Raw genomic sequence first — 26,643 nt, forward strand, 5'->3', positions numbered from 1 at the left:
ATTGGAAAAATTTTGAAAACTGAACGATTCTTATAGATTTTACATACCGATAACAGTAGCAGCAATATTTTTCAACAAAAATTTCCGTCTTTTGCCCGGTCTCTTCTGCCGCAAACCGAATTTCCTGTTAACGTCACACCGGCAGCAACAGCAAAGGCGAAGATTAAATGTCGGCTCGATTCACAAACAAATATCTGGGACAGTTTACAACGTAGCGTTGGGTTAAAACATCAAAACGGGCCCGATATACGTCTGACAGTATTTAGCCCGGGGGTAATACGATATTCGCCCCCGTTTTGCCATCCCACTGTCCCGCAATCCATTTTCAATTCCGATTTCATTTCAGCTTGCAATTCCCGATGATTTCTCCGAGGCACGAAACTTTTTCGAAACTTCGATCGTCCCCGCTGAAAGGACCAGGGAAAGAGAGAGAGGGAGAGAGCAAACGAGGATGAGAACGAACGGTCATTTGGAGAGTGGTCCTCGCTCGAGTTTCAAGAAACTACCTCGAAAAGTGGATTTACGTTAGAGGATCGAGGAGTAATCTTATTGGTCACCTTTAACGCTTTGTCCGTTTCGCTTGCTCGTTTTCATCGCGTTTGCGACGAGCAGCCAATCAATGTGCTTTCCCCTCTCTTCTACTTCGTTTTTCGTTTGTCCACCTCCTTTTAGGTATCCGCGGACGTACCCTCGAGTCACGTTAGATTCGAGGTAACCCGGGATGTTGGACTAGGATTGCGGGACTCGATGAAAACAGAATAAAATAAACGAGATCGTTCGTTGGTATTGAAAACTTGCTGTTTTCCTGCTCGCTGGTGAATTGGCTATTTAGGTGCTTACACTGGGATTTGTCTGTTAAATTTTGTAAGGTCGTGCAACCGGGTCGTTTATTCTTGTCACCCAGACAGACAAATTAAAGAATTTAAACCACTTTCTAATATTTCATTAAAAATTGAAGTTCTGCCGAATGTTTAAGCAACGACAAAAGTATTAACTGGGAAGATGCCTGACGTAGCTGAACGAATACTGAAATATAAACAGTCTTTTATTAACGAAAGAATTGTGTTATTATTTTGAAAAAATGTTACCGAATAAATCTTTTTGAATATTTTGTAATTATAACATATCAAATTACGTTTGAATCTATAAAATCCTGCTAATTTGTCATTCCGTTTAACTAATTTCCAAATTGCAAAGGTTTTAAATAGTCGATAAATTTTCGTCCACGTGCATGGCAAATATTAATTTAAGTGGCGCAATAAAATATAAGATACAGTAAAATTAAATGTGGTTTCTACTTCAATGTAAATGTACTAGAATCACTGACAAGGCACGTAAATTTTGGGCAGCAATTGTTCTAAATTAAATCTAGGAAATTTCATTTTGCATGAAGATCCGCAGTCTGCAACATTACAAAGTTTCGTTGAAAAATGAGTAAAAAGGCTTGAATGCTTTTACCGAAACAGTATGCAGTATATTCGCGTTATTACTAGCCGGTGTTTTTCGACTAAATGATAAGTACACGTAGGAGATTAAAGAGGGAAATGTTTTTCTGTGTTTCAACGCCGACAAAACGACGTATGTTACTTTTTTACGTCTGTTATGTTTTTCGAAAAACAATGGTAACGTCATCTCTTTTAATGGAATGCTGTATAATTCTTTCATGTGTAATAAAAATGATTGTCAGGAAAAATCCAGTCACGTATGGCGCAATGATTTTCAATGTCGTTCGAAGGCAGGGGAATAGAAAATATAACTTGAATATTTTAAAACAATTCAATTACTAATTATCATTTAATAATTTGGTACCACTTAATTATTAACGTAACAAAAAGTTATTTGGCAAAAGTACAACTTTAATCAAAATGTTTATAACTTATACAAACCTTCAAAAATTTGTAATACATAAAATTAACTGAATTTTAATACAATTTCATTTTGTTTTTCATTTATTGAATCCACAAGTCGACTCATAAACATGTATACTGAACAATGTATTTTAAATGTAAGTTGTTAACTTTTTATCACTATTTTATAATCTAACTCGACAATATTTTTTTTGGTACTAAATAATACCCGCTGTATAAAGTAAGTTTCGAGTAACAAACAGTGTTTAAGATGTATAAATATACAGGAATACCGATGAAGGGAAATATTATTAGAGAATACAATGTTTGCCAGCGGAATTTTCATAAACATATTTATTGTGTAAATCATTCTCACGATCAATGCAAACAATCTGAAAATCGAGTAGATGTTTGAATCTAAAAACAAGAAAACAGTCACAATCCCTGCGACAAGGCGACTTAATTCCTCATAATTTCCACCGCCCTCTCGATAACACTCCCATCGGGTCCGACTAAACGATTTCTATTTCACTGCGACCCGGCCTGCGGAATGCAAGAAACTCCGTTAACCACGACATTGCAACACGATAGCGTATATCACCATTCGAATCGACGTTTTTGTAAGGTGACTGATCCAAATCTGTCAGTCTAACATGCCTTGTTTCAATTAATTTTGAGCCGGCACGGTTGCGTGCGACCAAACCCTAACCTCTTGGCCGAAGGGGCTCGGGATAGAAGAGGGCAGAAGGGTGAGCGAAAATAAATTATGCAAACGTTATCGGACGACAAATCGCGAGCGAACAGCAGCGCGAAAGAAGAAACTCACAGTCTATTTAACAAAAAACGTGTATAAGAAAGTATTTAAAGGAACTCTTAGATTAATCAGAAAGTCTTATCGCATTTTTTAATATTTGTTAGTTATAAGTTACTTGTTGATGAAAATTATGAATTTAAAAGCAATACTCTGTTACTTTAATTTGGAAATAAATATTTTTGAAAGGTACTATATTTTATAGTATCTAGGAATTTAATTGGAATGGAAAAATGTTTTCTGTTAAATATAAAGTAGTACTGTGTTAAATTTAAGTACCTACATAAATCTATATAATTGATCTATATAATTAATTTAAAATCAATAAATATAACAGCCAACTATGTCAATATAATTGAATAGTTGTGTCAAGCAATCGTCTGTGTTGAGAATCACTGGTAATATCACGTGTTGTGTGGAACTATTTCATTATCTTAATCAAAAACAAAGCCTCTGTGGCAGCTTTCTTTGATGGTTTCCGTTGGCATTGTTTCAATTCTAACACGCAATGCACTCAGATCTTGTCATCATGCTTTAGTTTGCGATATATATTAAAAAATATTAAAAACAATAGTATCTGTAAGATATCTCGTGTACAATTTTGTTTAGGAGAGTCCATGAAACTATTTCCCACAAGAACCTTTCCACAAATTTTATAATTAACACACAATTTGTAAACCTAGCTATATATGCGCATGTAAAGAATGCGTTAATACCGATATCACTCACTTAATATAAATTAAGAAAACATGAATTCCAAAAATTTCTCACTAAAAATCTTCCTTTTCGTGTACCTTAAGAAACTGACAAATCTTTGCTGACAGTGCCACAAGGTACATCCAAAGAGCAATATATCCGCGTGTCATCGCACGAGTCGTTCGATTCCATCGCCAGCAGGATCCCGCGGTATTACGTATATATCCATTACAGGGGCGACGAAGGTCGCGGGATCGGGTTTGGTCCGCGCGACAGATATAAGGGCAGAGGTTAGATAGGTATCCGATTACCCGTAACACACACGGATTCCCGACTTATGGAGTACTAAATCCAGTAGAGATATCCCCGATAACTTTCCGCGGTCTATCGGCTGCCGGTCGGTTTCTTTTGCTCGTTTGAAGAATTGCGAGGGGGTCGTGCGCGTACCCCGCTAGTTTCGCCTTAAATAAATCCGGCAAAAACGGTCGGCTGGGTTTCGAAACAGTCAGCGGAAAATCGTGAAAATCGCTGGCCGTGCCACGCCCCCGTTTTACCGATTTGAGAACGGCCAACGAAGAATTTTATACGATTCCGATAACGCGCGGTGTATCGTGACGCGCAGGATATTATTTCTAGGGTGGATTCCAGCCGCTGGTTCCGCGAAAGAATTATACGGTAAGACTCCGTTTAACGTTGGGAGTTCGTTCCAAAACAGCCGAGCGCTAAATGAAATTGCGTTAATCCTTTAATACTTAGTCGGCCAGTTAAGTGTGAATTTTCGATGATGGCTGGCAATATTTTAGAAATATAATATGATGTAAATATTTCTCTTTATAATTGTGTATGTTTATACTTATATAATACAAATCTAATGTATAATATTTTGTTTGGAGAAAGAAGAGGTGAACTATGAATTCTGCTAGCATATGATGCTTCACAGAAAAATATGTAAATTTATGAAGAAATTGATAATTACTATGATTAAGAACTTAGAAATTACTTGAATGTACAACAAAGTCTAAACGAGTATTTTTACTTAACCGATGCAACTGTTGTACCTATCCCTAGTCGACTATTCTAAGGTCGGGGAAACATGTTTTGAAAATAAACGTCTATTTCAGTGGAACTATTTATTTTTAATATCATTTCGTATATTTACGGGGTCGTTATTTTGAAGAGTGCGGTGGGTCTAGTCCTAAGTGTTAACATTTAGCGAAACGAATGGAGAGATTTCCCCTTTTTTGCTTGGTAACGCAGTACCTTTTACTTTGTTTATTTTCTTTTGTTATTTAGTAGGTCTTGAACTGGAGTTATTTGCAATTCGTCGAATATTTTTCATGTCTTTATAGAATAGAATTTTTTATAAAATCTGTTATACAAAGGTTTCTCGACGTTCCACTAATTCTTTTCGCATTGTACCATCGAATTCAACTGCAGTTTTTCATACTATAACGAACGCGAGTTCTTGTTAATGAAACTGGGAACGAGGTTCTTAGTGTCTGTTGGATATGAAATTCGTTAATGACTTCGAATGGATGCTGAAGGTCTGTGAAAGGAACAATGTTCGGATTTTTCATTGGGAATCTCATTCATTGCTTAATTGACAGTGATTGTTTGTAATAGTTTGTGGAATCCGAAAAGGAATTGTGTAAAGCAGTTATCCCGGGTTATACTGATTATGGAAACCTTTGGAATTTGACAGGAAATTTACTTTCTTTAGAATATTATTAGTTTCTGATGTTTTATTTTCATAAATCTTTTATATTCAGTTTAAACTGTAAATTGGAAACCAGAAAGTTACCCTCTGGAGAAATTCTAAATGTTATTAATTGAAATCGATGGTTTCGTAATTAAGATACACAGATATAAAGTTTTGTAATTTGTAAAAATATAAACTATCAATTTTTTATGACTTGTTCGTATTGCTCTTGTTTCAATAAAATCTTGAAAATAAGGACATTAAATAAAATAAATTAATAAAATTAAAGTAACTCAAAACACTTGATAAATAAAACTTCTACAAAAAAAAAATGATTGTTTAACATGTTTCTTGTGAAATCATGTAACATTCGTTTCTTTCTCAATTACCTTTATGCAAAAGAATTAATCTTTTTTTCTTATCGTACTCTCAATTTTTTTCTTATCGTACATTTGAATTCATAAGCAGTCAATTTCTGTTTCAGTTACTTCGTTTCAAAATAAATTCCCATATGTAATTACAATCTGTAATAATTCTCGAAGAAAATCCTTGTTACATTTTACAAACGTCTTTTATCACAATAGACTATTAAAATGTGTGTTATACAAGATATGGATCTCTATTAATCTTTCCTCAATTGTAACTTGTATTTTATTGTTTCAAGTACACACGCACACACGCACACACACACACACAGTTCAGGAATAGAATCTATATATTATGTTACACAATACGTATCATTTGTATTATTTTTCTCTTTTCCCCTTCTTTCTCTTTTCCCCTTCTTTCTCTTTTTTTCTCTTCTGTCGGTCGAAATGAAAACGTGTATATTTCATGCATTTCTATTTTTTTTGCTTTTATTGATCCCTTCCTTATTCAAACAGAACGGAAATGAAGGGCAAAAAAAAGGGGGAATTTCCATTCGATTGTCGTGCACACTCGCGTCGGTTTTTCACTGGTCCACGCGGGATCACGTAAATTTTCCGGCGGCGGCAATAACCCGATTTTTGGAATAAATAACATTCGGTTTGTTAAGCCGACAACTTGTTTGCCACAGATACATGCTTCTACTCCGCGTATAATTCTATAATGGCTGTTATACGCTCCGAATGCGTCGTTAACCTCTCATGAATAAAATATTTTAACGATCGGTTACGTCTGATACCGCTTCACGCGACATACCGTCAGAAATTTACCGAGAAGAAAACAACAATAACAAATCGGAATGTAAAACGATAGCGGAATGGAAATTGGACATTGTTCGAAATCAAGAGGGAATGTCCAAGATCCTCTTGGATTTCCTTGTTCGCGGAAACCATCCGCAGAAGGTAATACGGTCCGAAAAATATGGCACTGAGTCGAAGTAAATTTACAGTTTGGGATTAGTTTCAAATTGAAAAGCTGGAATTCTAATTGGATTAGAGTTTGAAATTATCTTTCAGGGTTGTCACTATTCTCATAATATACTGAAATTGGATGGTCCTTTCGAAGTAGTTATTTTCATATCCGAATTGGAACGCCGGGGTAATTTTGTGTGAAAATTTGGAAATGGAAAGTCGAAATAATAAGAAATCTTGAGTGAAAAACCAGAAATGAGTTCATGATGATAACAACAATTATATTGACTTATGCTTTCATATCATAAAATTCATATTATTCTGAACCAGAATTGGAGTCACATTTTTTAAGTTTTTATAAAAGTTTTCAATTTTTCAAGCATTTCTGCTTTGTAAGCAGTTTCTAAAGTTTCATTTACACAAGAAATACTGCATAAATTAAATCAATAAACGAAATTATCAATTCCAAAAATAACTCTTAATACCAATACTTTCGCAATCCCAGTAATTATATAACAAGTATAAAATAAGTATAAAACTAATAATTTTCCGAAGCATGATCAGTTCAGGCGTTAAATATTCCGCAACGACGATCGTTTCGAACATTTCACATTTCCGTATCGTCGGCGAAACAATATTTCCACGTTCCGTCTCTCACCCCCCGTATAAATACTCCCCAGCACTGGTGCACGCGTGTGTCACGTAGAGGAACGTGTTCCGGTAGAATGTTATCTTTCTGTCACGAGATGTTATCCCGGAAAAATCTTGCCCGTACGATAGTCGCTTGTTCCCGCAGTGATTTCGCGTGTACACCGAAGACCGGCGAGAATCGGGGATTCGAGCGAACAATATAGAAAAACGCCCTTACGTCGAGACGTTGTTCACACTTTCGCGATTAATCGGCGGATTCGGGGCCCGTGGAGTGGGTGATGGAACTTAATTTGCTCTAATCGCTCGAAATCGAATTAATTTCGCTTCGTCCTCGGCTGGGCGCCCTCTTTCCACGGACGTTTAATTCAATCCGTTGCCGACAATCAGGTTTGGAGTACACTATCTTCGAAGTTCTTGTTCTCTATCCGTCGTTGCCTTTCTGCCCCGCTCCGTTCTATCTTAATCTCCCTTACACGCGCGCATGTAGAGAACGACAACGGAAACTTTACCAACGTTTCTGCATTCATGAATAACAGTGAAATTCGTTTTTGAGCGAACTTTATTAAGAAGTTGTAACCAAACTGCACGAGAACTTCATGTAAATTCTCGTATCTACAGGTAAATTCGATGAATAGGAATTGAAAAAGGTTTGTTCCTCTTGCGGAAAGTTTCGGTGAATTGAAAATAAAATGGAACGCTATTTAATGGTCTTTAATCTTTCGTTTTTAATGATTTTTAAGTGTTTTAAGGGAATAAAGCTCCATGATCTAGGTATAACGTAAACGTAAAAAAGTATATTTATTGTGCCCGAAGAAATTATAGAAAATTGTGGTGAAGTTTCGTTTACAATCAATTTAATATCTCTAATATCAAACTAAAATCAATGAAACCTAGGGACACATTAAAAAAAATACTTTTAAAATTAACAAATTACCTTCAAATATATGCTCATCTCATAAGTTTATAATCAACTATTTGTGGATTACTTATTATATAATAATTATGTCTTATTCTTAACTATAGAGCACGTTGACAAAATTCTTATGGATATTTATGAGATACCGTACGTACTACATTTACATTGTTTTCTCCATGTACGTTAAACCATCCCTTGACCTCTAATCCTCCCTTCCTTCTCGCCCGTTAACTCTAACTTTCGACTGATATCGTGTTCTGCGCCCCTCCCTCGCGTAATCTGTACCCATGGTGTTGTCCCGCTCCTCCCGGTTAGTCGCAGAAACAGTTTCTAGTTTCACGTTCCTGGCGAAATGACGAAGACGACGAAGACGATGAGGACACCGAACACGCTCTGTCGTAATACCCGGCGCTACGTGGGTACATCGCGTCTGGAATTACCGCAACATCCGCCCGGTCCACCGACATCGAATTTTCTATGCACTCGAGTAGATCACTGATGGCCGTAGCCCTTCAAAAATGAAGATATTGTTTCGACGATGGCACTCGAACGATTTTTAATGAATCTAAAAGCCTCAGATGCAGTTAATTCGAGTAATCTAGTACAGGATGTGGAAGCTGAAAAAGGTTCTATGTTAATAATTTTATCTTTTACAAGACGGATGCAGATTCAACTATATTTTGTACTTTTGTTGCTTTGTTAATTTTAATTGTTTTTCTGTTTGCAGGTTTTAGGAATTACCATTACTCGTGTTATTTAATGCTCAATTATTCCTGTTTCGGAACATTGTCCAATTGTTAATGTTTATAACTATTGGGAAAAGGAAGAGTCAAATGTAGGTATTGAAAATATTCAATAATTAACAAGTCTTAATATGTCGAACAAGGAAATAAATTGTATTACAAAAAAACTGTAAGTGAAAGTAAAGATATAAATAAATGAAAGCTGTTTCAAGTCTTATTTCAATTATAAAGCGATAACGATGGATTGTTTCTATTTTGGAATGTTCTTGTGTAGAAGTAAAAGAAGTGACATACCAGGATATTCCGAATTTAATTGAATTCCCGACTAACAATCACATAACTAAAACCAAAAACTATGTTTGCAAATTCTCCAGTTTCCTTTCTAGTGAAATATTTTTAAAAAACACAGTATTAACCTTCACCTTCGAGGTTCAATTTTACCCTTCCAACATGAACGACAATCGATAAAAAAAGACGAGCCGCCAGAATACTTTCCCAAGAACTCCGTTCCACCTAAATCCAATGCAAAACACCGCGCAGTTTTCTCTCATAACTCCGATTTTCTTTACAATCACAATCCTCATGTACAGCGTTGCATTTAAACCGTAGCGTTAACAATTCCTCCTCCACCGTAGAACGTTGCTCCGCGGGCTGTGTCGTTCCGAGCTATTTTCAAATTTTTCCATTCCGGCCTCGTAAACGTCACAGCGCTCCGCAGTCACTGCATCACGGCGCGGCGCAACCTTCGTCCCTTTGCGCTGCCGGTCGCTCGGGGTGCACCGAAAATGCACGTGCGATTCCTGAATAAAATGAACAGGGACAGAGAGGCGGGGCGGAAAGGGGAGAGAAAGAAAGAAAGAAAAAAACGGAAGAGCGCAGAATGCACGATGAAAACGGTAACAACGCGCGAACGGGACCGGAACAAATGTGACTTTCAATAAGCGGCGTCGCGTTGAAACGGACGACGCGGCTGGTCCCGCGTACCGGAAGTCCCGGTTCCACGCAGCCACCGGTTCACGGTCGAACTTCTCGTGATCGTTAAGGCGGGATTTCCTATGCATGTCCGATGTACGAGGTTGCGTTTGCATCTTATCACTTTCGCGACGGGAAACGTAGTCCAACGTCATTTCAAATTTTTTAACAGAATATGGACAACATAGTTCTACGTTGTTTCAAATTTTTTAGCTGAATACATTTGATTAAAAAATAGATTTTTTCTATACGCATTTGTAACGTTCAATTTTTTAAAACTTTGGATAACAAATGACTATAAGTGTCATACTGAGATGTAATATTTTTTATATTTACATATCTATAAATATCAGAACCTTGCCGTACTCAGTCACAGACTTCTGGGAATTATATTTCGTATTCACCTAATCGTTTTGTTGTTGAGTTGTTTAGTTAATATGACATTCCTTAGTCATAAAAAATAGTAACAAAATAACAAAGAATAAGTTAATGAAATCTGTCAGCGAATTTCTAACACTGCGATGGTTAATTTCTTACGAAGAATCCCACGTCTATAGTTATTCTCCAGTGAATTTTTGAATTGCAATATACGGGGTCCTAGCGTATTAAATCTTAGCACTCAAGAGCTGATTCTCAATCCCCATTTGGTTCGTTGTAGCAAAATTATGAAGTCTGATATTCAAAATTAAATCCTATATGATGTATTTTTACATGATATATTGATATAAAATAGTTTCTTTTGTAATTCCTATATGATTTCTCTTTAAAGTAATTACGAAAAATGTTATCCTTGTTTCAAAAAGTGAATATTAATACAGTGACAAATTTTTCGAGTGGGAAAGGTTAAAATAAATCCGAAGAGCATATTCGCGAATGAAATCTTACGGTAAAGGATTAACTTCAACGAATGGAGAATAAACAGCAAGGAAGTCGCAAAACGCAGCAACGTGATGCATGTATAGAAATCCTCCTATTTACGTGCATTTGCTGAAGAGGAAAAGGTCGAGTGAAGTAAAGGTTAGCGTATCATCAATGCTGCCGGCAATGAGTTGAATAGAGAACTGAGTCTGGGGGTAACGTCGCATCGCATCGCGGCGTATCGGCCGAATTATCGAGTGGCGCGTTCCGGTTTTATGCAGATTTGCTGGGAACGGCCGGCAGTTCCGGAATTAATGCCGGCCGGACAAATGTTTCGTGGTTTTTCTGCTGAATTATCGTACCCCCGGGCGCAACGAAACGTTCCGTCCCGCCACTGTTTGTGTGCGCTTGCTCGTCACGCGCGCTCGCGCGCGTATACAGAGATGGTTTAGGTGGCGGTGGTTGTAGAGTCCTGCAACGGGCGGATTTCGAACGGGAGAGGACGAATTTATCCGAACGCCTCATCGGCGTCAACCGAACCGCCTCTATTTGAAGCGAAATCGAATCGGAACGGGTTCAGGCAGTTTAAAAGGATCATTCTGGTTAGAATATTTGAAAAATATTATTGCTTTCTTTTTTTAGCTTCAAAGTTTGTATTTTTTAATTTGCAGTTTAGTTTGTTTTTTGCTGCAAGCTTGACACGTTCCTGACCACGCGTCACATATGTTTGACGCTGTTTGTTGATTACCGTTGCTATGAAGATATTAACGTATGTATATTTAACGTACGGTATACCCTATTGTCGTTTTGGATATATCAAAGTATCATAGATACATAACATTTGTGTAAAGTAAATAAAATTTGTTTGACTTGTTTATTATATTTTACATGTGTGAAAATTATATGAACAACTTATCATGTGGAACAATTGCAAGAAAGGTGCGATCCACAGAGGGGTACTTCAAATTTGAGATCATTAACGTGTTAATTGTTTATTAGTTTTTATTTATTTTCCATTATTTTCTAATTATGCTTATTTATTAACTGTTTCTATCTGTCGAGTTTCTAAACCCGAAAACGGGTTTTAAATCTTGTCGAGAAATAGTTCTCTGCATGAAGAATTTGATTCCAGTATTATCACAAAGGGGTAGTTTTATGACTTGAACCACTCTGGATCTCAATGGGTTTCATAACATAAAAAACATGTAGCATTTCAATGAAAAAGATTAAAAGTCTCATTGGTTCCTCCAAAAATACAGCCAACATAAAAAGTTTATATACCCTACTAACTTTGATTGGTCACAAAAGTGGTCTACTTTTTCTCTTGTTTATTTTCCCTATACATATTCGTTACTCAATTAAAACAAAACTGATTAGGAATTGACGAGCACTTTTCAGAAATTGATATAAACTCTCTCAACACGAATAGTTACATAACCATAGCCTTCACCAAACATAAATCTCATATAATTAAACTAAAACAACTTCCCAAGTTCCTCAATTATTATTAGCCTTCTAGCTACTACAAGCCACCACGGTGGCTCAGTTCTTTCTTTGTCATCGATACCTGCGTACATTGTTGTCTAATCTAATATAATTGCACGATAGAAAACACTATCAGTCTTAAATCGCCTATTTGAGGCGATGAAGCTACTTGAAACGTTAACCGAGTGTAACAAAAACGTAACACTGAATCTCTTCTATCCGTTCCAAAAGCAAAAAGAAGACACATCCTTTAAAAGTAAGAAGAAGCATCCGAGATCGCGACGCATGAATCTCAGAATTGAATTCCAGCGTAGTGGCGACTAATTTTCAAAAAAGTGAGAATCATAAAACGGGGCGGGATTCTTCGCGAATTGCCAACCCAATTCGCCAGCCCGAGTCGCAGGGGTTGTCCCAACGGAAGGAGAAACATAACAATGGCTACGCCCGACACACAACCGCCGCTGCGTTCGTTTGTTTTAATTTCTCGGCTTCTAATTAAACCGCAACCACCGAAAAAAAGAACGTAAGAGCGAAAGGGAAAAATGGAAAACTGTACGCAAGCATTTTTCCATAGGTTTCACGTATGCCGCGCTGTGGACGCGGACAGAGACTAGCAAAAGCTGGGACAGAACGGAAGGCGTAGGCCAGTGGTTCTTAACACGTTCGTTGCTAAATTATCTGGCTGAGCGCGTATTTGGTGCCAAAGCTTATTTTGTTGAATACTAACTCCCGAGAGGTAATATTCTGTTATATAATACTACTTTTCAATTTTACGTGTTGTATAATAGAAAGAATATTTTGAAAGAGAGTTTCCCTTACCATGCTTACGACAATCTGCATGTTAACATGACGTTAGGTACGTTTTAGATTGAAATATATTAATGATTTAAACAGTGTGGCACTTTGACGATATATTGCAATGTACAATAAAATAATGAATCTTTCTTTATAAAGATTTATATCTTTAATTGATATTAGGGATGTAGTAATGCTGGATAAATTGGAATCTTATATTCTTTACTTTGTGTTTATAGACTTACTTATACTCCAGAGTCAATAATATTTACGTAATTATTTTTTAGTGTTAAACATGTGTCACCAATGATTTTCATATTTCGAAAGTTGCTCTTTCAACCAAAAGTGCTGCGCTCGAGAAGATAAAGAACCACTGGCGTAGGCAGACAACTCAGACAAAGGGGGGATGGGAGAATCGTGGGTATAAAAAGTAGAAGAGGAAAAGGTTGAAAAATATATAAGAGCGGGGATTAATTCACTCGAATTGGAGTAATTATGGGACGAATGGGATCCAGAGTGGCACGGTCGATGCCTCCTATCGGAGCCCTCGAAGAAATATCCGTCATCAAAAGCCACTTGATATCTCGCAACTTCACGACAATTTCGCAAATAATTATTGTATGAGGAACACAAAGCGGCTTTCGAGAGCGCTCTCGCGTTTCTCCCAGAATCCAATTCCGTGCCGCCTCTTTCAAATCCCTTTGTCACCCACGATAATCCTCCGGTAGACGTGGTCGCGTTGACGATGTCTCCCTCCCACTCTTCTCGTACCTCTCACTCTTTCTCTCTTTCTCCCCCGCCCTTATCCCGTCCCTGGTTTCACGATCCTTCCAGTTCTCTCCCCCGTTTGTCTCTCCCGCTTTCGCTTTACCCGTTCCAAAATTCCATTACCACTTCCGCTTATGGATTCTGTGCTCGTACCTCCCCCAACGCCCCATCTCTTCGCCACCGCATCTTTTCGCAAGAATATATAGGACAGTGGAGGATGGAGGGGGGAGAAAAAGTGCGGTGGAGTTAATAGAAGATTATAGCCAATTTTAATTCCAATTAAATTCCCCAGGGGATATAAATAGAATTGGCGGCCGGCTTTTACTCGCTGTTTATCTCTTGGACGGCCTGGTTTGGTTTAAGGATGGGATACGATTCTGGCGGGGCGAGCGAATGCGATGGTGGAGGGTAGTTTGGGGAGTAGGAGGGATTAGATGTCAGGGGATTAATGAAATGATAATTGTTGTTATGGGAAAAGGTAGCGGAGCAATGTGGATAGATTTTGTTAAACTTTGATGGTAAGTTATTGTTATACAAATATATGACTGGTATTTTTTTAATAGATTCTTTTTTGTACGAAGCTGTGTGTTTTTTAATGAGACATTTAGCTATGTTCGTAACATATTAATACATAACAATGTTGTCCACTTTTCTGGCCAAAGTTTGAACCATTTTATCGGATGTTAATGTCTTTTAACTATATACTCGAGTACGAAACATGTACCACGGATTAACATTTGATAAAATAAATTAGCAAAGTTACTATTAATATATTATTCATATAAATTGAATTTTCTAAAATCTGCTTAAGCAGCTTAACTCTTTGAGTGTCAGAAGAAATTTTCATACATATTCGAGAAATGGCAGACAAAACAAAGGTACATGATTACAAACAAAAATTCATATTTCGATCAATTGGGATCTGAAGATTTTTATACAATTCTAAAAACATGTTAGTCTTCTTTTATTACTAATAAAATCAAAAGAAACTTTTCGCAAGTACATGAAGTAGCGATATATCACTCCTTGGCACTCAAAAGGTTAACTTCTGGTTAAAAACTGCGCCATTTTGCATTGTGCTAGATTCAGTGAATCTCAAAACATTCGACTAGGTATATTTCAAAATGTATTGTTAGAATGTATTCTTATTAAGACCATCCCTCCCCACTTCGTCTAATTTAATTGCAAATGGTACATATCTGTTAATTTCATTTTTACCTCATATTAACCTACCGCATGATTCTTCGGAAAGAGTAAATAGTTCCGCGAAACCGTCGCACTAATCATAAGCATAAACTCGTGTTCATTATTAAATCCTTGTCGTACGATTTCTTTAGGAATTGTGCTCGTTCAAACTCCTTTCTTATTCTATATTTAAGTTCATTAAAAAGCCAACAGTTATCAAGAGAAAAATAATATTTAATTCGAAAGGAAGTTAAAAAAACTAGACGACACTCAATTATTTACTTCAAATTAAATACTGTTTTTCTCTTATCAGTTACTATGCTATAAAGTAAATGTGGACATAAAGGAATTGGAAATTATTCACTGCTTTTGAAGTGCAGTTATGAAAGAAATCATAGGGCAAGGAGTTAAAACGTCATTGAATTTCGATTCGAAAACGTTCATGAAGTAATTCGCGCCAATGCGGTGGCAACGCGTGTTTTAAAACTCGCTGGTACAATTGAATATTAATTTCCTGAACGGTCTCACATGAGGTAGAAGACGTACCGTTAAAAACCCGGACGTATTATTCTAGGGATTTTTATTATTACGCGGCGTTCCCTTGTTAGGTGAGCAAATCCTCCCAGAAACGGAGAACGGTTAATTTTTCATGTTGAATCCACCCAGAGGTTCACGATTACCATTCCACAAACAGACGCGCGAACGAGAATAAAGAACCGAAGGTTCTAAATGGAGGGAATAGGGTTCTGACAAACAGGCCCGCTAGATGGAATGCATTAAAATCCAGGTGGGTTCATTTTCAGAATGTTGTATGCTCGCGCGAAGGGCGGAATAAAAATTGTGCCCGCCAGGAACGGAAACGGTCCGTATAATAAGGCGGAATGCAACTTTTTCCCGGATTTTGGCCTGTTCTAACTGGAAATGCATTTTTTTAAACCTTTTAATATGGGTAGAATGAATTCCAAATAATGAGGGAATACTTAAAAGATATTTGTGCATCAAATCTGATGAAAAATGCTTTACGAATTTCGGTCGTTTTAGTTGTGTTTCATGAAAGCATGGTGAAACAGAGGTACATATTAACCCTTAACGGTCGTCAATTTTCTATTAATCCTTTGCGGAGGAGACTGTCCTAAAGTTCTAAGATTTCTTTTCATAAAAATTATTTTAGAATTATGAATCGAAGATTTAAATACTAAAAGAAGAAAAAGCGCATGTAAGTCTCTCGTTGCTTGAATAATTAAATTATTTGCATTTTTCGATTTTGGATATCAATTCGACCCTAAAGGGTTAAAAAAATCGTGAAATACTTTTCTAGTAATTTGCAGTTCATTATTAAAACGTTCGGGACCAGCGTCGCAAATTTCTGACGCTCAACGTTATGTATAAAAAAGTTAAATTATTTTCACGTGTTTGTATTTAATATCGTAATGCATGTTGTAAGATATTTGAAAGTGACGCGATTCCTTTCTTGAATTTTATTCGTATTCTATAAAGACGGTTTACTGCATTTAATAAAATATTGTAATTAGAAAAATTGCTACTAAAACGAACGCTTGTCGCGAACGTGTTAAACACGAACTTAAGTGAAACAGTTTAATAAATCAAATGTCGATAATGTGGGAATGGATGTATTTGAGTGTGTGAATAGATATATTGATGAGTGATGAATGTGTGTGCAATAGATGAATGACGCGACTGTGTGTGCGAGCGCGTTTTGAATGAATGTTCAAAGCATTGGAATATTCTTTTTTATGAATCTAGAATATTCCAAATATATGTGAAGTTAATGCATGGTAATGAAAGAATGTTCTAGAATGTGTGTGAGTGAGACAAGAGCATGTGAGTATAAAATAGTGTGTGCGTTGTTTGATTTAGTTAGTATTTTATTGTGAGTTGTCAAAAAATAATTATACTGTTTCTAATAAAATTCTCTTTCTCCTACAATAACAACCTTGTATTTTTTTGCAACAGGAGAATCTAACACAGTGATTATCGTACAATGAAATATATTGAATAATAACATGCAATTTGAAGACATCATATTTCCACAAAGCAAATCAAGTTTTGATCTGTAGAAGTAAGAAAAGTGGATTTATTAATTTCATTTAAATCTAATTTTTAAAAGAGAAAGAGATATATTTTACTAATCTTCAAGTTTTCGCTGAATAGGAATGTAAATAATATTTATAATGTCTTCGTGCTTTTGAAATACTAAGCTCGGTCTCAAAGTAAACAGTAAAGAAATTGAAGGTTAGCAAAGAAAGAAGATAGAGATGACGTCGTCGGAACGAAAACGAGTCTCGAGATAAGTAACGTTTTATGCAGGCGTTACATGTAAATGAAGGAAGGAAAAGAGAGATTCCGAGGAGGGGGAGAGAGAGAGAGAGAGCCGCAGGGGGTTAGTTTTGAGAGAGGAATTTAAGTGTACTTCAATCTCACCGAAATCTTCCTTGGATCTTAGGTTCACGTCCAAGGCAGGAAAAAATCTGATTCGGTTCGTTCAATTTCAGCGTAGCCCACGGATCCCCTGTTTTGCCGACAGGGTACAAAACGGGAAAAGAGATCCAAAGTAATTGAACAATGGAAATTTAATCGCGTAATTGTGAAATGGAACTTCTTCCAAATACGAGTTCGTATTGAAAGGTAACAAAATTCATGCTTGAGAGAAAGCATGCATCATGTAAAAGGATACAAAAATAAATAGCGAAATCGTCAATCGAAATAAATGCACCCGTGTAGGGCGACAGTAAAACGAATACTCTTGAATTTTAATTACGTGACAATGAGTTCGTGTTGCTGATTCGTCAAGTAGAAAATTTATCAATTCATTGCGTCATTATTTTGTAATTAGATATAAATGCTTGTACTTTCCTTTTAACACAGTGTACACAGTGAATGTGATATAAAGCAACAAATTTCTATTCGATGAGTAATTTCATAACTTTGCACCTACTGTGCGTTTCTCAAGAGATAAGCTCCGAATGGTGCAGCAGCAAGAAAGACTTCTTGCTGCGTGGTTTGTTTATGGTTGACTGGTTACGTGTAACCGTATTGACGAATAGCAAATTAGTATCGAAAATGAGATAAGAAAAAATGAATTCTGACCAAATTAGACCCATATTTCTTTCAGAGCTCATCTATTGAACAACGCACAGTATAATGGACTTGACAAACAAAGCTGAACAATCAAAAACTGTCAAATGACTTATTTGTAAATCAACCCTCAAAAGCAATCATCAAATACAAAAACATATTAATCCTAAGAAATATTCTAGAAAATAATTTTATACCTGATAAAACCGGTATGTCTGATAATAATATTATCACTGCCAGCAGTCCGATAAATCCCTAAAAAATTACTGTCGGCAGTCGTTGAGTGAGCTAATAACATTAAAATAAAATTGGCATGCGACGAAATTTCATTCGTGATGGCTGCCGAGGAGTAGAGAAATCTCGAATCGGTTCGTGGTCGTATCTGAAAGTTCGATAGAGGAACGAGGGGCAAAGGAGGAGGGCACGTAAGTTCTTTTCGCGAACGGCTGTCGTTCGCGGAAGCGGAAGAACAGAAGAGAGCCACGGGGATGTGGAGAGATAAGGTCGGCAAATTGCAGGCAATCTGGTTGATTAGGCTGCACATTGGTAATCCTCGGGTTCCAAGGAGGACCAGGACCACGACCTATAACCGTCTTCGACCTCCCTTCGATGTGTATTAGCCGAAGGAACGTGAAAGAATAGGTGCAGGGCGGGAGAGGGCCAAGTATCCGCCCGAGGGCTAGCTACGCTACCATCCGCGCGGTTCTAAGAGATTAGAGGATCCCCTGGAAAGAGGTCGCCGAGTCGAAAGAAACCGGTCCATTTTATGCTCCGGATAGTCGATACGTTTTCTCTTTTTACTCCTCATTTCATATGCGCTTACACAGCACCCGACGTTTTTGGGTTTAAACGGTTCGTTCCTCGCCGATACCGTTTTCGATACGGCCACGTGCATTTTCTGAAATACTTTTCATGTGCGTCCTAGTGATATGTTACTTTCGGAATATCGGCAGAGAAACTATTAACAATCTACGGACGTTAATCCGTAATCCTTCTGAACGTGACGTTCCTCTTATAGTTTCATATTTAAAAGAATAAAATAGAAAGATTATTTTATTGGATGTTGAAATATTATTAGGGTACCATTTTTAAACAAAATGTGTGTCATATGTTAATATAAAGATGAAAATTGAGCTGTGAACAATTATTCGTAGCTAAATACGTTATACCAATGTTGCTCTTGAGGGGTTAATTGTTACAGGCTGCATGTTATACGATTGCCGAATTATAAATCAATGGTAAAACATAAACAGCAACAGAAACAGAAACCATTCAAAATTTTAATAATTGAATATTGTATTATAATTGAAAGGTGTATAGAGTTTCAACATTGTTTGTCTTAAATTAGTTTTAAAGAATAATTATTGGACGTTGTACATCTTGACTTGGTAAGGAGCCAGAATAGTTTTTAAAAGAAACTTTACATGAAATTATTTATCGTATATAAAAAGAATTATTGGAATTAATAAATATAGTAATGTAATTAAACAACTATCAAATTGTACATATATTATTTAAATATATATAATGCTCAAAATCTGAATCACTTACAAATTAATAATATCTCTAAGGTCGCAACCTAATGCATATTCCCAACTGCGAAATCTCTCGAAGAATCAATTTAAGTACAAACATGTACCCTCATTTACATAATGTTTGCAAAAAGAGCAGCTGCACTGTATGCATCGTTGCACGTGCAAAAAGACTGTATGCACAAGAATGTAGTTCTTACTATACATCGTATCCTCGACTATAACCTCGTTTTCTATTTTTAACCGAACGGAAGCAATGCACCTTCTCAATTGCGTGACACATTCAACATTGTTCAAAAACACTTTTCATTCAATAACTCCTCGTATCTTTTATGCCCGGTTGCACGGAAATCTACCCGGCTGAAATTGCAGTCGCGAGACAGGAAAAGCGCGAAGTAGATTTGAATAGATTCCGCTTATCGTGCCCAAACCTACTCCTACCCGTGAACAACAAATTCCGCCGCGCCTCCAATTCTTCACCCCTTCCTCTGCTCATTTCCAGGATCGTCATGTTAGAATTACGGTTGTAATAAATAACAGATAAACCGACGGGATTTCTTCATCGTTGTTTCCTCTCGTTCGTCCAGGGCAAACGTGATTAAAATCGATTTCTCGTTGGTACGGACACCGTTGAAACCCCACGAATGAATAAACTGTCTCCGAGATGGAACCGGTGACTCCGAACCGGCTCGTAATACGATGATAGAGGTTAAACTCGTTGCGATTCGATTAAACACTGTACAGGAATTCAGTGTCGATTGTTTCTCGAAGAGATTGAACTTATGAATCATTGATTCTATACTGAAATATTCTAGCTACTTACGTATTATACGAACCACATTTCTTTCCTAACCAAAGGTCGCACTAGTCAGTCATTTGGTTTAGATTTGGGTTAATGTTCATACAATATCATAAGACCTTAATATTTTATTATGATTATTATCATTATTATTACTATTATTATTATTTTATTTCTTAAAACAATGGTAAATAATATGTAAGTAATATTCTTACCCCATCGCAGTTTTATTGCATTAGGTCAGCTCCTAAATAATGTCTTTTCTTTTATGCTGACTCCTAGTATAAAAAATTAATGCTTACCTGTTTTATTAGTGATTGACATTATTGATCATCGTTGTGTACGACCTTTTCCTATTTTTTGATTAAATTTTTGAAGACATTTTCGAAATGTCATTAAAACTTACGTTACTAAATAAAAGAAGAAGCTACATTACTGATGAAATGATTTAATACGATTAAATTGTTGATCCTCGGTCATTTCATATTTCACATAACATCGTTATAATCGATTTTTAGTGCTATTATCTATTTTTGATTACCTATTTTTTTCGTTTTTACGTTTTCCTTTTATTTTTAGCCTTTTTAAAAATATTTTCTTAATTGTGGAAATCGCACACTATCATTCTATGGTTTTGAGCATCACAGAATTTCAGAAAACGCATTGATTTCGAAAAATCGTTGATGCGATTGCACTATTTATTTAGAATCTTATGTAAGAAATTTCTTTTCATTACGTTGCAGCCCGAAATTTTCGGATTACACATTTTATCGGAGAATAATAATTTTTAAAAGAATTCTTATAATTTTTTCGTTTTATTCTTTACTATAAATTATAACTATTACAAATAATCCCATACTTTGGAACTGTAGTTACCTTAGAAATATATTGAAATAAGAATGCACACGCAAACATATTAATTATAAAATAAAATATTAATCGAAGAAACAAGAGAAGATTCAAACATTAGAATAACAATGGAAAGAAAGAAATCCGCATTATTCTTGCATCACAATAATGAAGAAATATGATTAATAAAGTGTTAAACATGATTCTCTGATTGACGCTAATTTCTGTTAATAAAAATAAGTACGATCACATTGCAATCTACATTAATTGCGAAAGAAAATAGTGATTTACATGAAATTCAATATTCAACCAATGAACAGCCGAATCCAACAGAAATTTCAAGAAGATTTCTATAGAATTTAGAGAGGACCGAAATTTGTAAGTCACATTTCTGCATTAGAGAAGCAACAACGCTCATGCGATGGTAATGTTATATTGTTAGATGAACACTCACCCGCGTTATTACTGGAGAAATTTCGATCCTTACCTGAAACAGAGGGAAACAGACGTTGTTTAGCATGATCAAGTGTCGTCGACGATCGTATACAACATAATAACGACATCGATTGCGAGCCGCGTACCAGACATGTATTACGTTACACGCTGGGGGAGTGGAACGGGGGATGAAAATGGGAGTGCGAGGACGCCACTCCACGCAACTAATTAATTCTCTCGCGGCGTATATAAATTAACGCGGTACAATGAAGCTATCCGATGTAAACGCGAGAAACGTTCTCAAGTATATTAATAAGGCGGCGGTAATTTATGCGACGCGGTATAAACCCAAGGCGAAACATTAAGCATTTTTATCGTGATCACGATTTCCCACGAGCCGAGAAACGAGATTCCTTAATAGTTCTTCTAATTAAGCGGTGCTTAACATTTGCATTTGCGCTCGCGTGCTATCTCGCGAAGAGATACACATTATATTAACGGGTGTTAGGATTTCTACGGGGGTGAATTTTACGATATCGTGTAACCAATATTCGCACCCGTCCTCCAAAACGCATTTATCTGTTCCTGTGCACTCTGATCGTGCATGATTTTATGTTAGACGAGGAACAAATTTTTAGTCGTCTTCGTCTTGAAATGGACGAACAACGCTTGATTGATTTACTGGAAAATGATTAGAATTTATGTAAAGAAATTATTTTGAGAAAAGATTTATTATTTAATGTTATTATTTAATAAAGTCTTTAATTTTCGAATTAAATAAGGAAAAGTAGACATCGAAGAAAAAAGAGTATAAGTGTTAACGGAGAATGTATTGTACAACTTTTTATTAGATACACTATTTAAGGATCCAAGAAACTATTCAATAGCTATAAGTCCTGAAAACCGTTTATCTCGAGAATATTTATAAAGACACAACCTAATCTTCCAAAAACAATACAATTTTCAACAAATACAGAATCCATCACACAAAACAAATGCAAACACCCCAAGTGTCTCAACAAACAATCCACAAAAATCTGAAAAACATTCACCTTATACGACTCCAAATTAACTAACATCGTTCACATTTATTCAGAAGATTTTATCCAGTTGAGAAGAAGAAACAGACGAAGACACTTCGACCGTGGCGGCTTTAACCCCATGCCTTATAATAACTTATCAGATTCGTGATAAAGAATTTAAACAGAATTCAATATTACTCAATTCTTTTGAATTCACATTAAATATTATTCTTCTGTTATCAACTATTGTACTTCATATCGAATATAGACAATGGTGTAACATATCATATCGAATATAGACAATGGATTCAGTAACTTATTAACCCCTTGACGTACAATATCATGCCAGACTTGCGAGGAATGTTTTAAACTTAATTTACGAAATCCTAGTGTTACTTATATTTTTTAAATATAAATTAAATATTACCTTTCTATTATCAATCGTTAACATTTGAAGAAAACGGAAACATTGAATAGATATCTATGTTTTTCCTTTTCCTAATAAATTATTAACGATAAAGTAGTTGTATCGATCACAGTTAAGAAATAAACCATAGAGCATGGGGTGAATAGCAAAATTATTTAAAGAGTTAACGATACCCCCCGCGCACGTCTAAAGAGTAACACAGCGGAATCACTTTACGTGCAACAGTGTGCATGCATGGAGGTGCAACGGAAAGTTTGTCAGTTACGATACTGCAATTTTCCCCCGGCCGGTGGAGGGGTTGGGGGATTCTGCGCTGGGACTCGCATCAAGTAAGAATTCCGCGGAGGATCACGGTGACAGGTAGCTACGTAAATATGTAGGATGGGTCGGATGAAATGCATAGCGCGATTCAGCTACGGTGCACGTATGCGGAACGCGCGTACACGCGACTCGTAACTGCACATGATTTCGAAAATCCGTCCTGGTTCGTGATGGCTCGTACTACTTATCTCCTTGAAAATCGAGCGAACGGCATTATATACCCTGTTTTGTGCGCGTGTCTGTTTTTACGCGCGATTTTACTCGTCTGACACGAGCGCGCCGCCAATTTTAACTCATTTGTATGTAATAAAAATGTAATTGATTACTCACGGGCGAAGAATAAGAACAGTATATACAAGAAAATAGATACACTAAAGAAGTAATAGAGAATATTTATATATAAATGGCGGAAATAGGAGAAATAGGGAATATTTATATAAATATGGAATAATAATATATTGATATATGTTTACAAGGAAAATGGTTACACTAAAGAGGAAATAGGGAATATAAACATAAATCTATTCGCGCCTTTCTTTTGACTGCCTAGTCGTAAAAATGCGTTGAGTCTTGCAGCCTCTGCACGTACACACACACACATACACACATAAATTCTGTTTTTCGTCCAAAAATGGTCAAAACGCGTCGGTCTGGACGATGCCGAGGTTGCGCTACGGGGTGTCGCTCTTCATTTTGATATCGTCCGCTGTGCCTGACACCACATTTGTATCATTAGTAAGACTTAATTGATCAGCTGACCAATTAAGAACACCGGATCGGTGATCTTTCATCCATAACTCCGAGCCAAGTATGATTAACACTACGTTTACGGAACGTGTCAATTTGACGCATTTTGAATTTTATAAATATTATTTGGTAAATGTTCACGTCGACTTTAATTCATGCAATTACATGAATATGTATTTAAATTGTCTACTTTTAAACTTCTAACTACTAAGATCGAAACGAACGAACATCAACCTTTCTAGGAACAATGGTATAAAATGCAGAAAAAATTTCCGTAAACCTAGTGTTAAATAGGAAGCACTGATTCTGGGTTACCTGGGTCCTCAAACCTTTTGATGATACCAGCTGCAATGCTAGCGATACGTCATAGGAAACAATTCCTAATGAACGCGCCTTACACCCAGAAAATTTGATCACTATTCGTGATACAGATTTCTAAATTAACTGAATAGAAATCAGAATTGTTCATTGTACACAAATCAACGGAGAAAGATATTTTGTTATTATGAAGTTGTTATCTCCCAAGTAAGTTTGCAATTATAGTCAAATAGAAAGCTTTTTGTGTTTCTTCTAAATTGTCGATAGTAAAATGTTACACGAGCTTAGTAGCGAAAGTAAATAATGTGCCCAGGAGTTAGAGTTATAGATTGTTATTGGATAGTTAATTAATATTATCATATTATATTTTGTATCTTATATATTATTTGTATATAGATTACTTATTTATTTATTTATTTATGCATGTCATTTTAAAAGATGTAATTAAGATTATATATACAATTTAAGGTGGAATTCTTTCTTAAAATTTGCATGTAATAAAAATTATATTATTGGTTAGAATAACCATTTTTTCCTTATTTTGACACTTTTTCGAATTAACCCCAGTTATCTCGAATCGAATAAACTATACAGAACAAAGTATCCTAAGGTAACGCAGAATAATAATCAGGATACAATTCTACACGAAATGATTTCTTAACGAACGAGAAATTATTAACCCTTTGTAATCCAACGATGAGTGTCAGCACCTTAATTTACATTAACAATTTACATTAATGTCAATTATTCTTCTTACGTATCGTCCTATTATTTAAATCAATGAAGTGATTTAGATACAGTTAATAAAGATGTGGAAAAAGTGAGCATCCAAAATGTATTTTATAATTGAAATAAGTTTGGAGTGCAAAAGGTTAAAAATTATATTATGATATTTTTCAAAGCGACGTCTCGGATAAAAAGAATTAGGCAAGAGGTTAACTTAGATATACTGCATCAGTAATGGGGCTGATATATCTACTAACTACAGAATTTTGTTTCTAGAGGACTCGTGCACATCGAATGAACAATACGGAATATACGTGACACGTGTTCAGTGATTTATGCATGAAATATGGCGATTTCCGTGTACGAATGCTCGGATTAAGTCCGTTGTGAAGGGGTCGACATAAATATATCGAAACATATGGAAAATCTGGGAGAATATTAGCGGAATGTAATGAAACAGTGCGACGTGGGATTGCGTGGTCAGTGTACGATGCACGTGAACAAATCACGGGATTAAGAAGAATTTAGTTTTAGGGCAATGTTTGATTCGTTAAAGGCATTCATCGTTTACTTCAATAGTGACAGAATTACGAGTGATACAACCGAATAAGAGTTACGAAGATTTGTCAAAATTGAAGTTAGATTCTTCTGATGAAGTTGTGTCAAAATTAAACCAGACTCTTCTTATAAAATAGTATTAAAATTAAAGTCAGACATAAAGTCAAATATAAAGTCAGGGCTTTTTTATAAAGCGGGGTCGAAATTGAAGTTAGTATTTTCGTATGAAATTGTGTCAAAACTAAAATTGGGCTAATTAGACGTGGCAGTATATAAATATTAGTAGGTATTTTTGAAGAATTAGGTTACAGTCATTTTAATTTACAGATCAAAATATCTTGTCAACGTCGCTTAACCTTAAAACCCAAATAGTTTTCAGTTCTTGATTAATTCTCAGTACACAAGCAGATAGAAGTCAAACAAAGTAAGTAGAAATGAAAATAATCTTGATCATACCGAGGAAGTTGTACCTATACATGTAATAACTAAGCTCTATACTATAAACCATTTTTAAGATAAAAGTAAACTTTTCATGATCCAAATTGTTCTTAAAAGAACATCATATCATCCACAATGCTTCAGATTATTCAAGAACGGTAATCAAAAATACACTAGTAAGTTGTGATTAAGCTAAAAAAAATGTGTTCCCTTATCGTAGTAATCTCTACGACGTAGACTCTATGCAAATGAATGAGTTTTTCAAATCTCTCCATGCTCTTTTCATATTTTTTTCTTTCATCGAGATACGTGTATATATGTATGCGTGTGTATGTTTACCCGTATATTGAGACCCCTTGATCGAAATCAGAATACGAAAAATGAAAGAGAAGCGGATCCTGCCTGGGATACGGAGGACATCGATAAACTACGCCCGAGCCATCACGAAGATTGCCAGAGATGAATCTGCCAGCTGGTTTCGTGACTTCATTTATTTGTCCTACTTTACCTGCGATCCCTTTTCCATTATTTATCTTAGACGCAATCGGGAACCTTATAGCAATTTTAGAAAGCCGAAAATTCTGATTCGACTTTCATTTTAGTGTTTAAAGA

At 35.9% G+C, this 26,643-nt stretch overlaps 1 protein-coding gene across 1 annotated transcript in view; it reads right to left on the minus strand.

Moving 5' to 3' along the window:
• Window positions 1-26,643, minus strand: part of LOC116424797 (agrin) — a 631,033-nt gene that overhangs the window by 383,478 nt on the left and 220,912 nt on the right. Inside the window, exon 4 of the mRNA XM_031971677.2 lies at window positions 21,494-21,526. Within this exon, the coding sequence (XP_031827537.2) occupies window positions 21,494-21,526 (33 nt within the window). The remainder of the gene's footprint in view (window positions 1-21,493; window positions 21,527-26,643) is intronic.

Source organism: Nomia melanderi, chromosome 5 (assembly GCF_051020985.1).
Source record: "Nomia melanderi isolate GNS246 chromosome 5, iyNomMela1, whole genome shotgun sequence".
In the NCBI taxonomy this organism is placed as follows: Eukaryota; Metazoa; Arthropoda; class Insecta; order Hymenoptera; family Halictidae; genus Nomia; species Nomia melanderi.